The sequence below is a fragment of the Dendrobates tinctorius genome, unplaced genomic scaffold (assembly GCF_039654945.1).
Source record: "Dendrobates tinctorius isolate UK_male_01 unplaced genomic scaffold, ASM3965494v1 ptg000007l, whole genome shotgun sequence".
NCBI classification, from domain to species: domain Eukaryota; kingdom Metazoa; phylum Chordata; class Amphibia; order Anura; family Dendrobatidae; genus Dendrobates; species Dendrobates tinctorius.
The window spans coordinates 29,340,624-29,353,799 of record NW_027361675.1 but is presented as its reverse complement, the minus strand read 5'-3'; the positions used below and the strand labels follow the sequence as shown (position 1 = coordinate 29,353,799).

The following is a 13,176-nucleotide window of genomic DNA, read 5'->3' as shown; positions in this document are numbered from 1 at the left end:
TCAGTTGCAAGATATTTTGTCAGTGACAAAGTTACTATGACAATGACAGTAGATACATTTAAAAAACAGATCATAGAGCTTGTTGTAAAGGATAGTGTGCCTATTTCATTATTTTCACGACCAGCTTTTATGTGTTTGAATGGGGAAATGGCCCGCAAGCTTGGTGTTTTTCTGGAGAGAGTATTAGAAAATTAGTAATCGAAGAAGCTTTTAAACAAAAGGAAGAACTTAAAAAAACTCTCAAGGGACGCTTTCTGTTTCTTAAAATGGATGCCTGCACACGTCACAGAGTGAACTATTTTGCCATCAATGTCCGATTTGTTTGTGACAAAAATGAAATAGTTACCAAGACATTGGCAGTAAAAGACACCAAAGCTCATCACACCAGTGAGTTTCTCCAGGTCTTGGTGGAAAAGGTTCTGCAAGACTATGAACTTAAAAAAGAGCAAGTTCTTTCTGTCGTAACTGACAATGCTTCAAATATGATAAGTACTATTAAGCTAATGAATGAGAGTAATGATGGTGACCAGCAGCTAGAAGAACATTCTGGGTCCACAGACACAGAAATGTTTGAAATAGAGGAACACAGTATTGTAACTGAGGAGCAAACTGAAGTTGCTTCAGATGAACAGCAACATGATAGTTTAGATGATCTTGCTGAAACTGTGTCAATATGTTCTTTCATTCATCACATGCGCTGTGTTGTGCATACGCTACAGCTGGCTATAAGAGACAGTCTGCAAGAAGGACATGCTGCTGCACTGATTGGCAAGGTGAGAAAATTGGCTACTGTTGCCAGAACCCCTAAAGTTGACTCAATTTTGAAGAGACGTGCTGGAAAAGGGGCAATTATTGATCAAGCCACACGATGGGGCAGTACTTACTTAATGATTCAGCGCTTGGTTGAACTGAAAACCTTTCTTGTAGACATGGCTAACCCTCAACTGACGCTAAATGAAAGTCAGTGGAATCAGGTGACTGAGCTGGAAAAATTGCTAGAGCACCCATTTACAGTGACTAAAAAATTACAAGCAGAGGACTTAACTCCAGGTATTTTCTTAAAGGAGTGGAAGAACCTGATGTTTCGCCTGTCCCAAAGAGGAGGGTTAATTGCAAGTGGCATTGCTACATCAATGAAACGGAGAGAGGAGCTACTATTACAAAATAACATTCTTTTGGCAGCTGTTTATGTAGACCCAATGCATCGGATTCTTCTAGATGATCAACAGCTAAGTAAAGGAAAAGAAGCTCTGTTTGAAATAGCAGTAAGGATGAAAGGGTTGCAGAACAGTCAGGAGGAACAAGAAGAATTTGGTCGTCCTGCCACATCTTCACCCTCATCATCAACTGATGAAGAATTTAATTTCGAAAAATATTTGGATCACAAGGACCGTGCAAAGCGTTCCCGCATAGAAGAGTCATCCCCATCAAGGAACACAGCCAGTACATTTCAGCAGAATTTTTCATGTGCACTAAAAGAAATTGAGAAATTTGACCGTTCATCAAAAATAACAGTGCAACAAGCGATTCCTCTGTATCCTGACATTGTCAGAGATGTTGCCCGAGTGGTTACTGCTTTGCCACCAACACAAGTTAGTGTAGAGAGGTTGTTCTCTGCTCTCAAAATAATTAGATCAGATTTGAGGGCATCCATGAAGGAGGATCTGACAGAGGCAATACTTTTTCTGAGGACAAATTTATAGATTTCTTCTTATTAACTGCATAAAAGTGTTTATTGCATATTTACTTACAGTTTAGAAAAGTTTATAAAAGTTATTTGCTATATTCTAATTGTATTCTAATAAATGTAGTTTTTGCTCTAAGTGGTCTGATTACTTATATGATGGTGAGAAACTGAATAAGCACGATGTTTAATATTTTACAACAGTAAATTTGTTATGAATTGGCCATTTATGAAGGAGTCGGAGTCTGATAAAATCAAGGAGTCGGAGTCGCACCTGTGGCTTACCGACTCCACAGCCCTGTCTATAAGAAATGGTTTTAGTTGAAGCAATCAAACATAAGTGCTGCCCCACCGAGTGGCTTGATCTACAATTGCCCCTTTCCCAGCAAGTCTCTTCAAGATGGAATCAATTTTAGGGGTTCTGGTGGCAATAACCAATTTCCTCACTTTTCCAATCAGAGCTTCACTGGTGCTCAAGTGCAGCACTGACTTATCTCAGCTAAGACAAAGCCTAGATCCACAGGCTACATTCACACCATGGGCGTAGACATAATCAAACCTGGGGGGGGCAGAACCTCATACTGTTCCGCAGAATCACATACTGCACACCTCAGCTGCTGTAGCACCTCATACTGCACACCCTTACACTTGAAAATAAAGCCTGCACCTTAAGAAGATGTGGTGATGAATGCAGTCTATTTATTCCAACTATCAAATGATGTTGATGTGTTACTGAAGACGAGAAATGCCTGTCCTGGGCGTCCTTTTGGGCAGCTATGAGGTGTACCAGACTGGTGATAAAAACAAACAAACCAAGGAGTGTTAGTCAAAGGAGTGTTAGTCTGTGTGCTACCCAGCTTTCATTCTTTTTGGTACAGATAAGATATGGATAGACAGATATGGATAAACGGATTAGATAGATATACAGTGCCTACAAGTAGTATTCAACCCCCTGCAGATTTATCAGGTTTGATAAGATGCAAATAAGTTAGAGCCTTCAAACTTCACACAAGAGCAGGATTTATTAACAGATGCATAAATCTTACAAACCAAAAAGTTATGTTGCTCAGTTAAATTTTAATAAATTTTAAACATACAAGTGTGGGTCAATTATTATTCAACCCCTAGGTTTAATATTTTGTGGAATAACCTTTGTTTGCAATTACAGCTAATAATCGTCTTTTATAAGACCTGATCAGGCCGGCACAGGTCTCTGGAGTTATCTTGGCCCACTCCTCCATGCAGATCTTCTCCAAGTTATCTAGGTTCTTTGGGTGTCTCATGTGGACTTTAATCTTGAGCTCCTTCCACAAGTTTTCAATTGGGTTAAGGTCAGGAGACTGACTAGGCCACTCCAACACCTTGATTTTTTGCCTCTTGAACCAGGCCTTGGTTTTCTTGGCTGTGTGCTTTGGGTCGTTGTCTTGTTGAAAGATGAAATGTCGACCCATCTTAATATCCTTGATGGAGGAGCGGAGGTTCTTGGCCAAAATCTCCAGGTAGGCCGTGCTATCCATCTTCCCATGGATGCGGACCAGATGGCCAGGCCCCTTGGCTGAGAAACAGCCCCACAGCATGATGCTGCCACCACCATGCTTGACTGTAGGGATGGTATTCTTGGGGTCGTATGCAGTGCCATCCAGTCTCCAAACGTCACGTGTGTGGTTGGCACCAAAGATCTCGATCTTGGTCTCATCAGACAAGAGAACCTTGAACCAGTCTGTCTCAGAGTCCTCCAAGTGATCATGAGCAAACTGTAGACGAGCCTTGACATGACGCTTTGAAAGTAAAGGTACCTTACGGGCTCGTCTGGAACGGAGACCATTGCGGTGGAGTACGTTACTTATGGTATTGACTGAAACCAATGTCCCCACTGCCATGAGATCTTCCCGGAGCTCCTTCCTTGTTGTCCTTGGGTTAGCCTTGACTCTTCGGACAAGCCTGGCCTCGGCACGGGAGGAAACTTTCAAAGGCTGTCCAGGCCGTGGAAGGCTAACAGTAGTTCCATAAGCCTTCCACTTCCGGATGATGCTCCCAACAGTGGAGACAGGTAGGCCCAACTCCTTGGAAAAGGTTTTGTACCCCTTTCCAGCCTTGTGACCCTCCATGATCTTGTCTCTGATGGCCTTGGAATGCTCCTTTGTCTTTCCCATGTTGACCATGTATGAGTGCTGTTCACAAGTTTGGGGAGGGTCTTAAATAGTCAGAAAAGGCTGGAAAAAGAGATAATTAATCCAAACATGTGAAGCTCATTGTTCTTTGTGCCTGAAATACTTCTTAATACTTTAGGGGAACCAAACAGAATTCTGGTGGTTTGAGGGGTTGAATAATAAATGACCCTCTGAATAAACTTTTCACAATTTAAAAAAAAAATTAAACAAAGAAATAACATTCTTTTTTGCTGCAGTGCATTTCACACTTCCAGGCTGATCTACAGTCCAAATGTCACAATGCCAAGTTAATTCCGAATGTGTAAACCTGCTAAATCTGCTGGGGGTTGAATACTACTTGTAGGCACTGTAGATAAAGATTTGTAATCTGCTTTTGCTATTGAAAACATTAGCTATGAGCTCAAAAACATTTCAGCTGATGCGTTTTTTTAAAAAGCTTATCTGCTTTTGCAGCTGAAAAACGCATCCTCAAAAAACGCAGCAAAAACGCTGTGTGTGAATGTAGCCTTAGATCAGGAATAGAACAGCCATTTACAGGACATTTCATAACTTTTCCAAATTCCTATGAAAAAATATTCAGCACATTCTGCATTGAACTACTGTACACAATTTATTATATATTTTAGGAGTCGGTCCATTTTATACCGACTCCACAGCCCTGTTTGCCATCACTTTTGCATTGTAGCATGGTGCTCTATAATACTGGAAAAAGCATTATTTATCACCAAATAACTCCTGCATCTTTAGAAGCTGTTCTTGTAGGATGACTAGGTAACATTCTTTATTCATGGCAGTGTTATCCAAGACTGAGTAAGCCCGCACTCTTGCATGAAAGCAACCCCACATATGAATGGTCTCAGGATGCTTTATTGTTGGCATGACTCAGGACTCATGGTAAAGACCACCATTTATTCTCCATATGACCATTCTTCTATACCTTCTAAACCAGTGGTCCAACTCCAGTCCGCAAAAGCCACCAAGAAATCATGTTTTCAGGAATTCCTTAGTATTCTATTAGGTGATGGAATTATCACCCGGGCAATATTAAGGAAATCCTGAAATCATGATCCGTTAGTGGCTCTTCAGGACTGGAGTTGGGGGAACACTATTCTTAACTGTCTGAAGGCGGTTTTGGCAGGGCAAATAACTTAACCCTAGTACTCTGGAGTCTAATCCTTGTACTTCCTGCAAAATGTCAGCTTTTCCTTGGTGTTTTTCTTGGCCAAAAAATGCTTTCTTTGCTTCCCTCCGTGACACCAGGCTAGCATCCAAAGCCGTTGCCTCCTTAGAAACAGCAATGTCTTTGAATGTAAAGCTGTTTTGATGCAAAGCAATAAGGACTGTGTGCCTTTCCTTAGAGGCAACCACGGTTCGCAGAAGACAATGATTTAAAGCACTAGCCCATTTTAGAGCAACCACTCTTCTTACAATTCAGTCAGCATGACAGTGACATCAAATGACTGGTCCCTGTTTACACTTTCTCCTGAGTAAACGAGAAGCTCACTGAGATGATTGAATTAGGGTACCGTCACATTTAACGATGCACCAGTGATCCCGACAACGATATGACCCGGTCAGGATCGCTGGTGCATCGCTAAATGGTCGCTAGTGAGCTGCCACAGGCAGATCTCACCAGCGATCGGTGGTCGTCACTTACCTGTCAGACGCGGCGATGAAGACGTCCTCCCGCCCGCGTCCACGCGTTGCTCGTCGGCGCCACAGGAAGCCGCCAAGAAACGGCCCAGGACGTTCTCGCGTGATCAGCGATAGCCAGTGGGGGAGCCGGTCGGAGGTAAGTGTCACATGTAGCGATATCGCTAGCAATATTGCTGCTGCGTCACAAAATTGGTGACGCTTAAGCGATATCGCTAGCGATCTCGCTTAGTGTGACGGGCCCTTTATACCTGCTCACATCATGACAACTCAGAATAAAGGGTTAACAAGGACAAAGCAGCTGATATCATTCCAGCACCACAAGGCAGATATGCAGAGATTATTTTCATTGCAAGAAATGACTTTGTATTATCTCTATATTGTTGTAAAGAGTGATCTGATGAATTTAAAAAAAAACAAACTGCCACTATAAAAACTAAAGCAGTAAACTTCATGAAAACTAAGATTTGCACTAGCCTCAAACATTTGGCCACAACAGTGCATTGTTTAAGTTAAACGGTTAAATTATGCACTTTAACTCACACTTCCCACTACTCCAAAGTAATTTGCCAGGATCCACAGTAGGGTTCCTGCATAACGTCATTAGTAGTGATGAGCGAACGTGCTCCAAGAAGGTGTTACACGAGCACGCTCGGCTGCCAACAGTATCTCCGCAGTGCGCGAATACTAGATTTGAGTCACTGCGATGTCAAGTGGCTGTATGACAGCCGCAACACATTCAGAGATTGCCTAATAGGCAATCCCATTGATGCCAGAGCTGACCGGACGTCGGGCTCATGTGTCACAACAACCGCATGAAAGCCCCTGGAATGCAAGTGCCGACACCGCTGGAATGCAGATGGCACATAAGGAGAGTACAAGTTTTATTTTATCGGGGTCAAACATTTAGATCAAGAAGGGGGATGTCCTAGTAGTGGACAACCCCTTTAAGACATAATCATAAAAGTTCCTCATTAACTTCAGTGTATGTATGAAATATGAAGGACAATATAGCACATCTACATGGGTTACCACTAGAAGTACGGAGTTATCGTGAACTGTACAGGATTTAGAAAGCAAAAAATGAACCTAGGTCTTCATGCCAGATATATAGAATTAGAACAGTGTGTTGTACCATTCCTCTGTTAATACAATAATAAACTGAACTTGGTGTTTTCCATTTCTTCCATGACAAAGGCATATTTCCCCTAAACAGCTTGACCTGTCAACTCTGATGGGACACTGCCAGTGTTGGAAAACTATATTACCAGTTTTTCCTAATTTATTAATCAAGTATTAGTATGATTAACAGAGGAACATCACGATAGAGTATTAAAAGGGCTCTGAATTCATATCAGAGTACACATTTTAAATAGAGCTTACATGTGATGTACTTATTTTCTAAATCCATGTCAGAACGGTAAAAAAATTAAATAAAAACGGCTATTTTAATAAATGAAGCATTTCATCATAAAACGATCCCATTTATATCAGGGCAGTGGAGTCGGAGTCATGGAGTCTGTGTCCATTGTGGTGGAGTCTGTATAAAATGGACCAACTGCGACTCCTAAAACATAAAATTTGTTCTGTAAATGTTTTCACAATAATTTGGAAAAGCTATAAATGTCTGTTCTGTTCCTGATCTAAGGATCTAGGCTTTTAGTTGAGATGGAACTGTGATGCACTAATGGCAACACCGCAGAAGAAATGCTAGTCTAAGGGGGTCAGAATCCTTGTAGGAATGCTCAGACCTGACCCCATGTGGTGGTGCACCATCTTGCTGGTAAAAATTCAGGGAACGTGCCATCTTCAGTGCAGAAAGAGGGCAACAGATCATCAGAAGGCAATTGTCTATGCTGTGAAGATACGAGATGTGCAGCATCTGAAACAACGGATACTGGAAGCCTGTGCTAGCATTTCTTCTGCGGTGTTGCTATCAGTATCTCAAGAGTGGGAGAAGAGGGTTGCATTGACAATCCAACACAATGGGCAGCACTTTGAACACATTTTATAAGTAATCATAAACTTGCAAATAACTCATGAAAGAATAAAGTTGTTAAAACCAAGCACACCATTGTTTTTTTTGTGAAATTCTCAATAAGTTTGCTGTGTCACATGACCCTCTTCCCATTAAAAAAAATAAAGTAGGATACAAAATGGCCACCGTGGTCACCACCCATCTTGAAAAGTTTCCCCCTCCCATATACTAATGTGCCACAAACAGAAAGTTGATATCACCAACCATTCCCATTTTATTTAGGTGTATCCATATAAATGGCTCACCCTATACTTGTGTCTTTTGGTATAGGGTTGGCATTTAAAGCAAGATAACTTTCTTAGCATATACAAAGCACAGATATCCCAATGATGGGTGTAAGGCCTTCTTACATAGATTTGTAAGTAGAAGCCCAACTGCAATAAAAACCTATTGAAAAACGAAAACTGCACTACACTGACTTCTTAATAATCACGTGCACTAGTATGTCTGTAGGGTTACAAACAAAATGGCCAAATTCACATTATCTTTAAAATTGTGCTCAAGGGAAAGATGGTAATGATGTAATCTATAAGTGTTACAAATTCATGTCTTCACCACGGCCTTTGCCTAAATACACACAAAAAAAGTAAGAGAAGGCCAACACAGTGTAAAGTATAAAAAGTTAAGCTCAGATTGTGCTCCATTTCTCCTAAATGTAACAGTGCTGCAGTTCCTCTGCACTGGAAACAATTTCAGTGCATAAGCCCATCCAGTCTCAGAACTGGTGGAGTTCTCCAAAGAGTGTAATGTGATGGCTTATCCTAATACCACTGAATTGTTTTATAGGAATATACCTACAAACAGAAAGTAGCCATGACCACCTAGGAAACCAGTAAGTAGATGGGACCCTATCCTTGTCCCTAATGAACCCCTCGTGCACCAACCATGAGGCTTCGGAAGAAACTTGTAGCTGTGAAAATCAAAAAGAATATTGAACATCTAAAAGCTGACCGCGTCTTCTCAAGGGCATTGTGCTATAGTCAGAAAACTATTGTATTAAATTCTGGTCGTTATAAACACTATCAACTCAGTCCAAAAGGGAGGTCGCAGATGACTGAGCCTTACTCCTGTTTCACACTTCCGTTTTTGTGTCCGCAAAACGGATCCGTTTCCGTTTTTTTGACGGAAACTGATGCAAACGGATCCGTTTTTAAAAAACGGATCCGTTTTTTTGACGGATCCGCGGTAACCACTAATGGAAGTCTATGGGACAAAAAAACGGATCCTGCAAAAAAATGGCGGATCCGTTTTTTTACGGAAACCAACGGATTTTGACGGATTTGAAAAAACGGAAGTGTGAAACAGGCCTTACCGCTTCATTTCCTCTAAACCTTTAAATAGCTGAATTGCATTAATAAGTGATGAGGAGCGTCTGAACAGGAATAACTGGGGCTCTACGCAAAACATGTGAAGCATATGAAGGGGGTATATAAAGCACACTAAGGGAAACACTACGAAATAGACATTGTAAAAGTCACCATCCAGTTGATAAAAAGCTTACAATTGTTTTTGCGTGGTTTATTTTAATATGCAGGAGGTCCTTATATTTGACTATATTTTAAGTAATAGTGAGGGAGTATTGTTTTTCCCCATTATTTATATAATGGGAACCAATTGCTTTCTTTTCAAGGGGATATCATTATAAATAGGGGGGGGGGGGGGAAGCAGCAAGCTGCACCCTTCTTCCTCAGTAGAAGCGTCGGAGCTTGATATAGAACTTCCGAGGAAAGTGTAAACCTAGCCAAAGTACCCAGTTTATATGAATATACAGGCAGAGTGCACTGCACGGAGTAGGGGATGAATGTTCACCTTCTCTATCATTACAGAGGTTGTCATACACAGAAACAGTGGCCAAGGCTTTTTATAATTTACAGGATGATGACTTATACAATGTAATAGGAGATAACTCACCATCTGCATACACACAAGAAGCATTAAAATGTAACAAAAAGCAATGCAAAATTAAATCTTTGTAAAAAAAACCAAAAAAAACAAAAACATGATTTCATATAACAACATTTTTCGTTTTAATTAAAAAGTGCTTTGCATGAAAGAATATATAAGGCACATTCACATGGGGTCGTAGTAGTACAGACGAGAGCCATCAGGCATACACAAAACATTGGAAGTCGGTTGCCCACCTCTCATCTGCACCATCACAACCATGAGTGAATAAGCAGAAGGGTACAGGTTATTGTAACCATAAGAATTCCTAAAGTAAGAATGCATTAAAGAACTTTTCACAATTTCCTTAAAAACAGTATCAGTCGCGGTGCATTCCTAGCCTTATCCATTCAATATTCAGAGAGACGCCAAGATCAAGGATCACATTCAAGAATAACTTATCAATAAGTGTTGTCATCATAGTAAATGCTAATGTATGTATGTGTATATATATATATATATATATATATATATATATATATATATATATATATATATATATATTTTTTTTTTTATAAATATTGGAATACCATGTAATTTGTATGCTGACTCAGTAGAGGGCACTACAGTAATAATACTATCTAGATGCCTTCGGGAGACTTTCCACATTAGGCTCTGTTCACACAGGCGTGTGATTTCTAAAATAAGTGGATGTGACACCACTACTAGATCTTTTGAATGACTCCTTATGGGGTTATTATGTAAGTGTCCTTCACTGGGTTGGACAAAAACCAGGCATTCTGTGATTGCGTCACCAACGCATATCTGAAAATAACCTTAAAGGGAAACTGTCACCCTTTTTTAGGAGTATGAGCTGCTGGCATTGACATCAGGGGCTTATCTACAGCATTCTGTAATGCTGTAGATAAAGCCTTTGATGTAACCTGAAAGATAAGAAAAAAAAAAAAGAGACAGATTATACTCACCGGAGGGGGCGGTCCGGTCCGATGGGTGTCGCGGTCCAGCGCCTCCCATCTTCACACGATGCCATCCTCTTCTTCCTTTCCTGTCGTGGCTCTGGCGCAGGCGCACTGTTCTGCCCTGTTGAGGGCAGAGCAGAATACTGCAGTGCACAGGCGCCAGACCTCTCCCGACGCCTGCGCACTGCAGGACTATGCTCTGCCCTCAACAGGGCAGAGCAGTGCGCCTGCGCAGGAGCCACGACAGGAAGGGAAGAAGAGGACGGCATCGTGTGAAGATGGGAGGCGCCGGACCGGACCGCCCCCTCCGGTGAGTATAATCTCTTTTTTCTTATCTTTCAAGTTACATCGGAGGCTTATCTACAGCATTACAGAATGCTGTAGATAAGCCCCTGATGTCAATTCCGGCAGCTCATACTCCAGAAAAAGGGTGACAGATTCCCTTTAATGGGCAAACTTTTTAGCTTGATCAGAAAAACAGCTCTGAGTAGCTCTGCACACATACAGCTGTCAGGTGTAGTTTATAGGATGGAAGCAGCAGGGACAGACATGTACATGCAGTGGATTCTTTACTATGTATACAGAGACTTTACACTGCAGGACACCTCCTGATGTGTGTGCCGCTACACTTCTTTACTGCTATGTCCATTTGAGTATATTTGGTGTTCGCATCTATAAATATGTAAGATTTTTTTTTTCTTTTTAAAAGTTTTATCTGGAATAGAATTTTCTCTTTAAATTCCTTCAAAAAATACATTACACAGATGTCTAAAAGTGTTTGTCCAATATGGAAAACCCCTTTCATACAATATAGCATTCAACTAACATGTACGCTAGAAAACATTTCTGCAAAGTCACTTTAAAGCAAACCATCCAAAGTTAAGAATACAGTCACATTTACCTTCTAAACTGCAGAGACTAGTATGGAACGGACATACACTCTATATGCTTATGGGGATTCCATCTTATAATGGAGCTCTAAGGGTATGTTTCCACGTTCAGGAAACGGCAGCGCTTCGGACGCAGCTGTCCAAAACGCTGCCCCCTTTTGTACACGCGGTGATTCTGCATGTGTTCATTGAACCATGCGGAATCACCGCATCCTATACACAGACAGATATTTATCTTGGGGAGACTGTGCATCTCCACAATATAAATAGATATGCTGCGGTCAATAAAGATGCGCCGCATGTGCGTATATATATGCAGATTTGCCACCAGCGTCTTTGAACGCATAGTGGAGATGGGATTTCAGAAAATCCCCTCCACTATGGTGTAACATCTGGACGCTGTGGATGTACACAGCGTCCAATCCGCAGCAAATACTGAACGTGGAAACATACCCTAATAAGTCACTGCCAGCAATTATTGGTCCTTTATGTGGGGTCAGAAGCACGAGAAGGGGGACATGTGAACCCCCTCTCTTTCTATCAAGATCAAAATAAATACATTATATAAGATTCATAGGCAGGAAATCTGACTAGTCTCTTCATCTATCTATACATATATGACTAAAAATTGTTGCTGAAAAAACCTGACAATTTAATAAAATATTGACATGGCAAATCTCCTCATTTGAACTATTTTAAGAACAATTTGAACCTATAAAACTAATCTACAATTTATACAAAACCCAGTAGGTTTTCTATGCTTTATGGCCAATGTGAACATTTGTTTATGTGCTGCATGTATACCAACTCAAACCAAGCTTTTTGTGTTTTTTTTCTAATCTACAGTTTGTAAGGGCTAAACAAACAAAATAAAATGTCTGCAGTAATTATTTCATTGGGTATTCTTCACCGCTAAATCATGATCAGTGGAGGTCTGATCTCTGGCTGAAAGAAATGGCATATGCCCCTTTAGCCATTTTCCGTGGGACTCTACAATCACTATGCAGGAAACTGCCTCGTGGCTCCACCGAAGTGCATAGGGCTGTGCTGCAGCTCCTGGCACAGCAGGACAAGGAACTGCTGTGCAGCAGAAAAGTTCGAAGCAGCCTTAGAAAGTAGCTATCAGTCTAAGGATCGGCAAGATGTTACAAAAGCCGTAAGATAATCTTAATATCTGCCATTTCATTAAGAGGACTGATCTGTCATCTATTGGACATTACTGTTCCATTTCATACAGACGGCGGCAAAAATCAAAAACGCGACAAATACCTTTCAACGCTATGACTTTGCTGGCTGGATTCATAATTGCATTATCAGCAGATATTGGCCGACGAATCGGATTGTTGGGGTCGTTCAGATCAATGATAACTACTTGGGCTTGCTCTCCAACTTTTTCTCGGATGCAGATGAACTTGTCAGACTCCATGGTAAGTGTACTAAAGCCAATATTAGCTGGGTTAATGCCCAGATTTTGGAGCTAAAGTAGAAAGAAAACAAAAGGATACAAAGTTATCATTGGTAATGATGCAATGTCATAACTGTAAACACAAATATCCATTATTAAATTCAAGAAAAAAAAAGTACATACGGTAAATCAAATCTATAAAGATGCTACTTAACCCCTTCATGACCCAGCCTATTTGACCTTAAAGACCTGGACATTTTTTGCAATTCTGACCAGTGTCCCTTTATGTGGTAATAACTCAGGAACGCTTCAACGGATCCTAGCGACTTTGAGATTGTTTTTTCATGACATATTGGGCTTCATGGTAGTGGTAAATTTAGGTCGATAATTTTTGCGTTTGTGAAAAAAAGGAAATTTGGTGAAAATTTCACAATTTTCAAATTTTGAATTTTTATTCTGTTAAACCAGAGT

General features: G+C 40.8%; 1 protein-coding gene across 4 annotated transcripts in view; it reads right to left on the bottom strand.

The window, feature by feature from the left end:
* The window catches only part of CLTC (clathrin heavy chain), a 118,683-nt gene that overhangs the window by 85,944 nt on the left and 19,563 nt on the right, over positions 1–13,176 (bottom strand). For all 4 annotated transcript variants that reach the window (XM_073572970.1, XM_073572972.1, XM_073572971.1 and 1 more), the window contains exon 2: positions 12,570–12,777. In XM_073572970.1, coding sequence (XP_073429071.1) covers positions 12,570–12,777 — 208 coding nt within the window. The remainder of the gene's footprint in view (positions 1–12,569; positions 12,778–13,176) is intronic.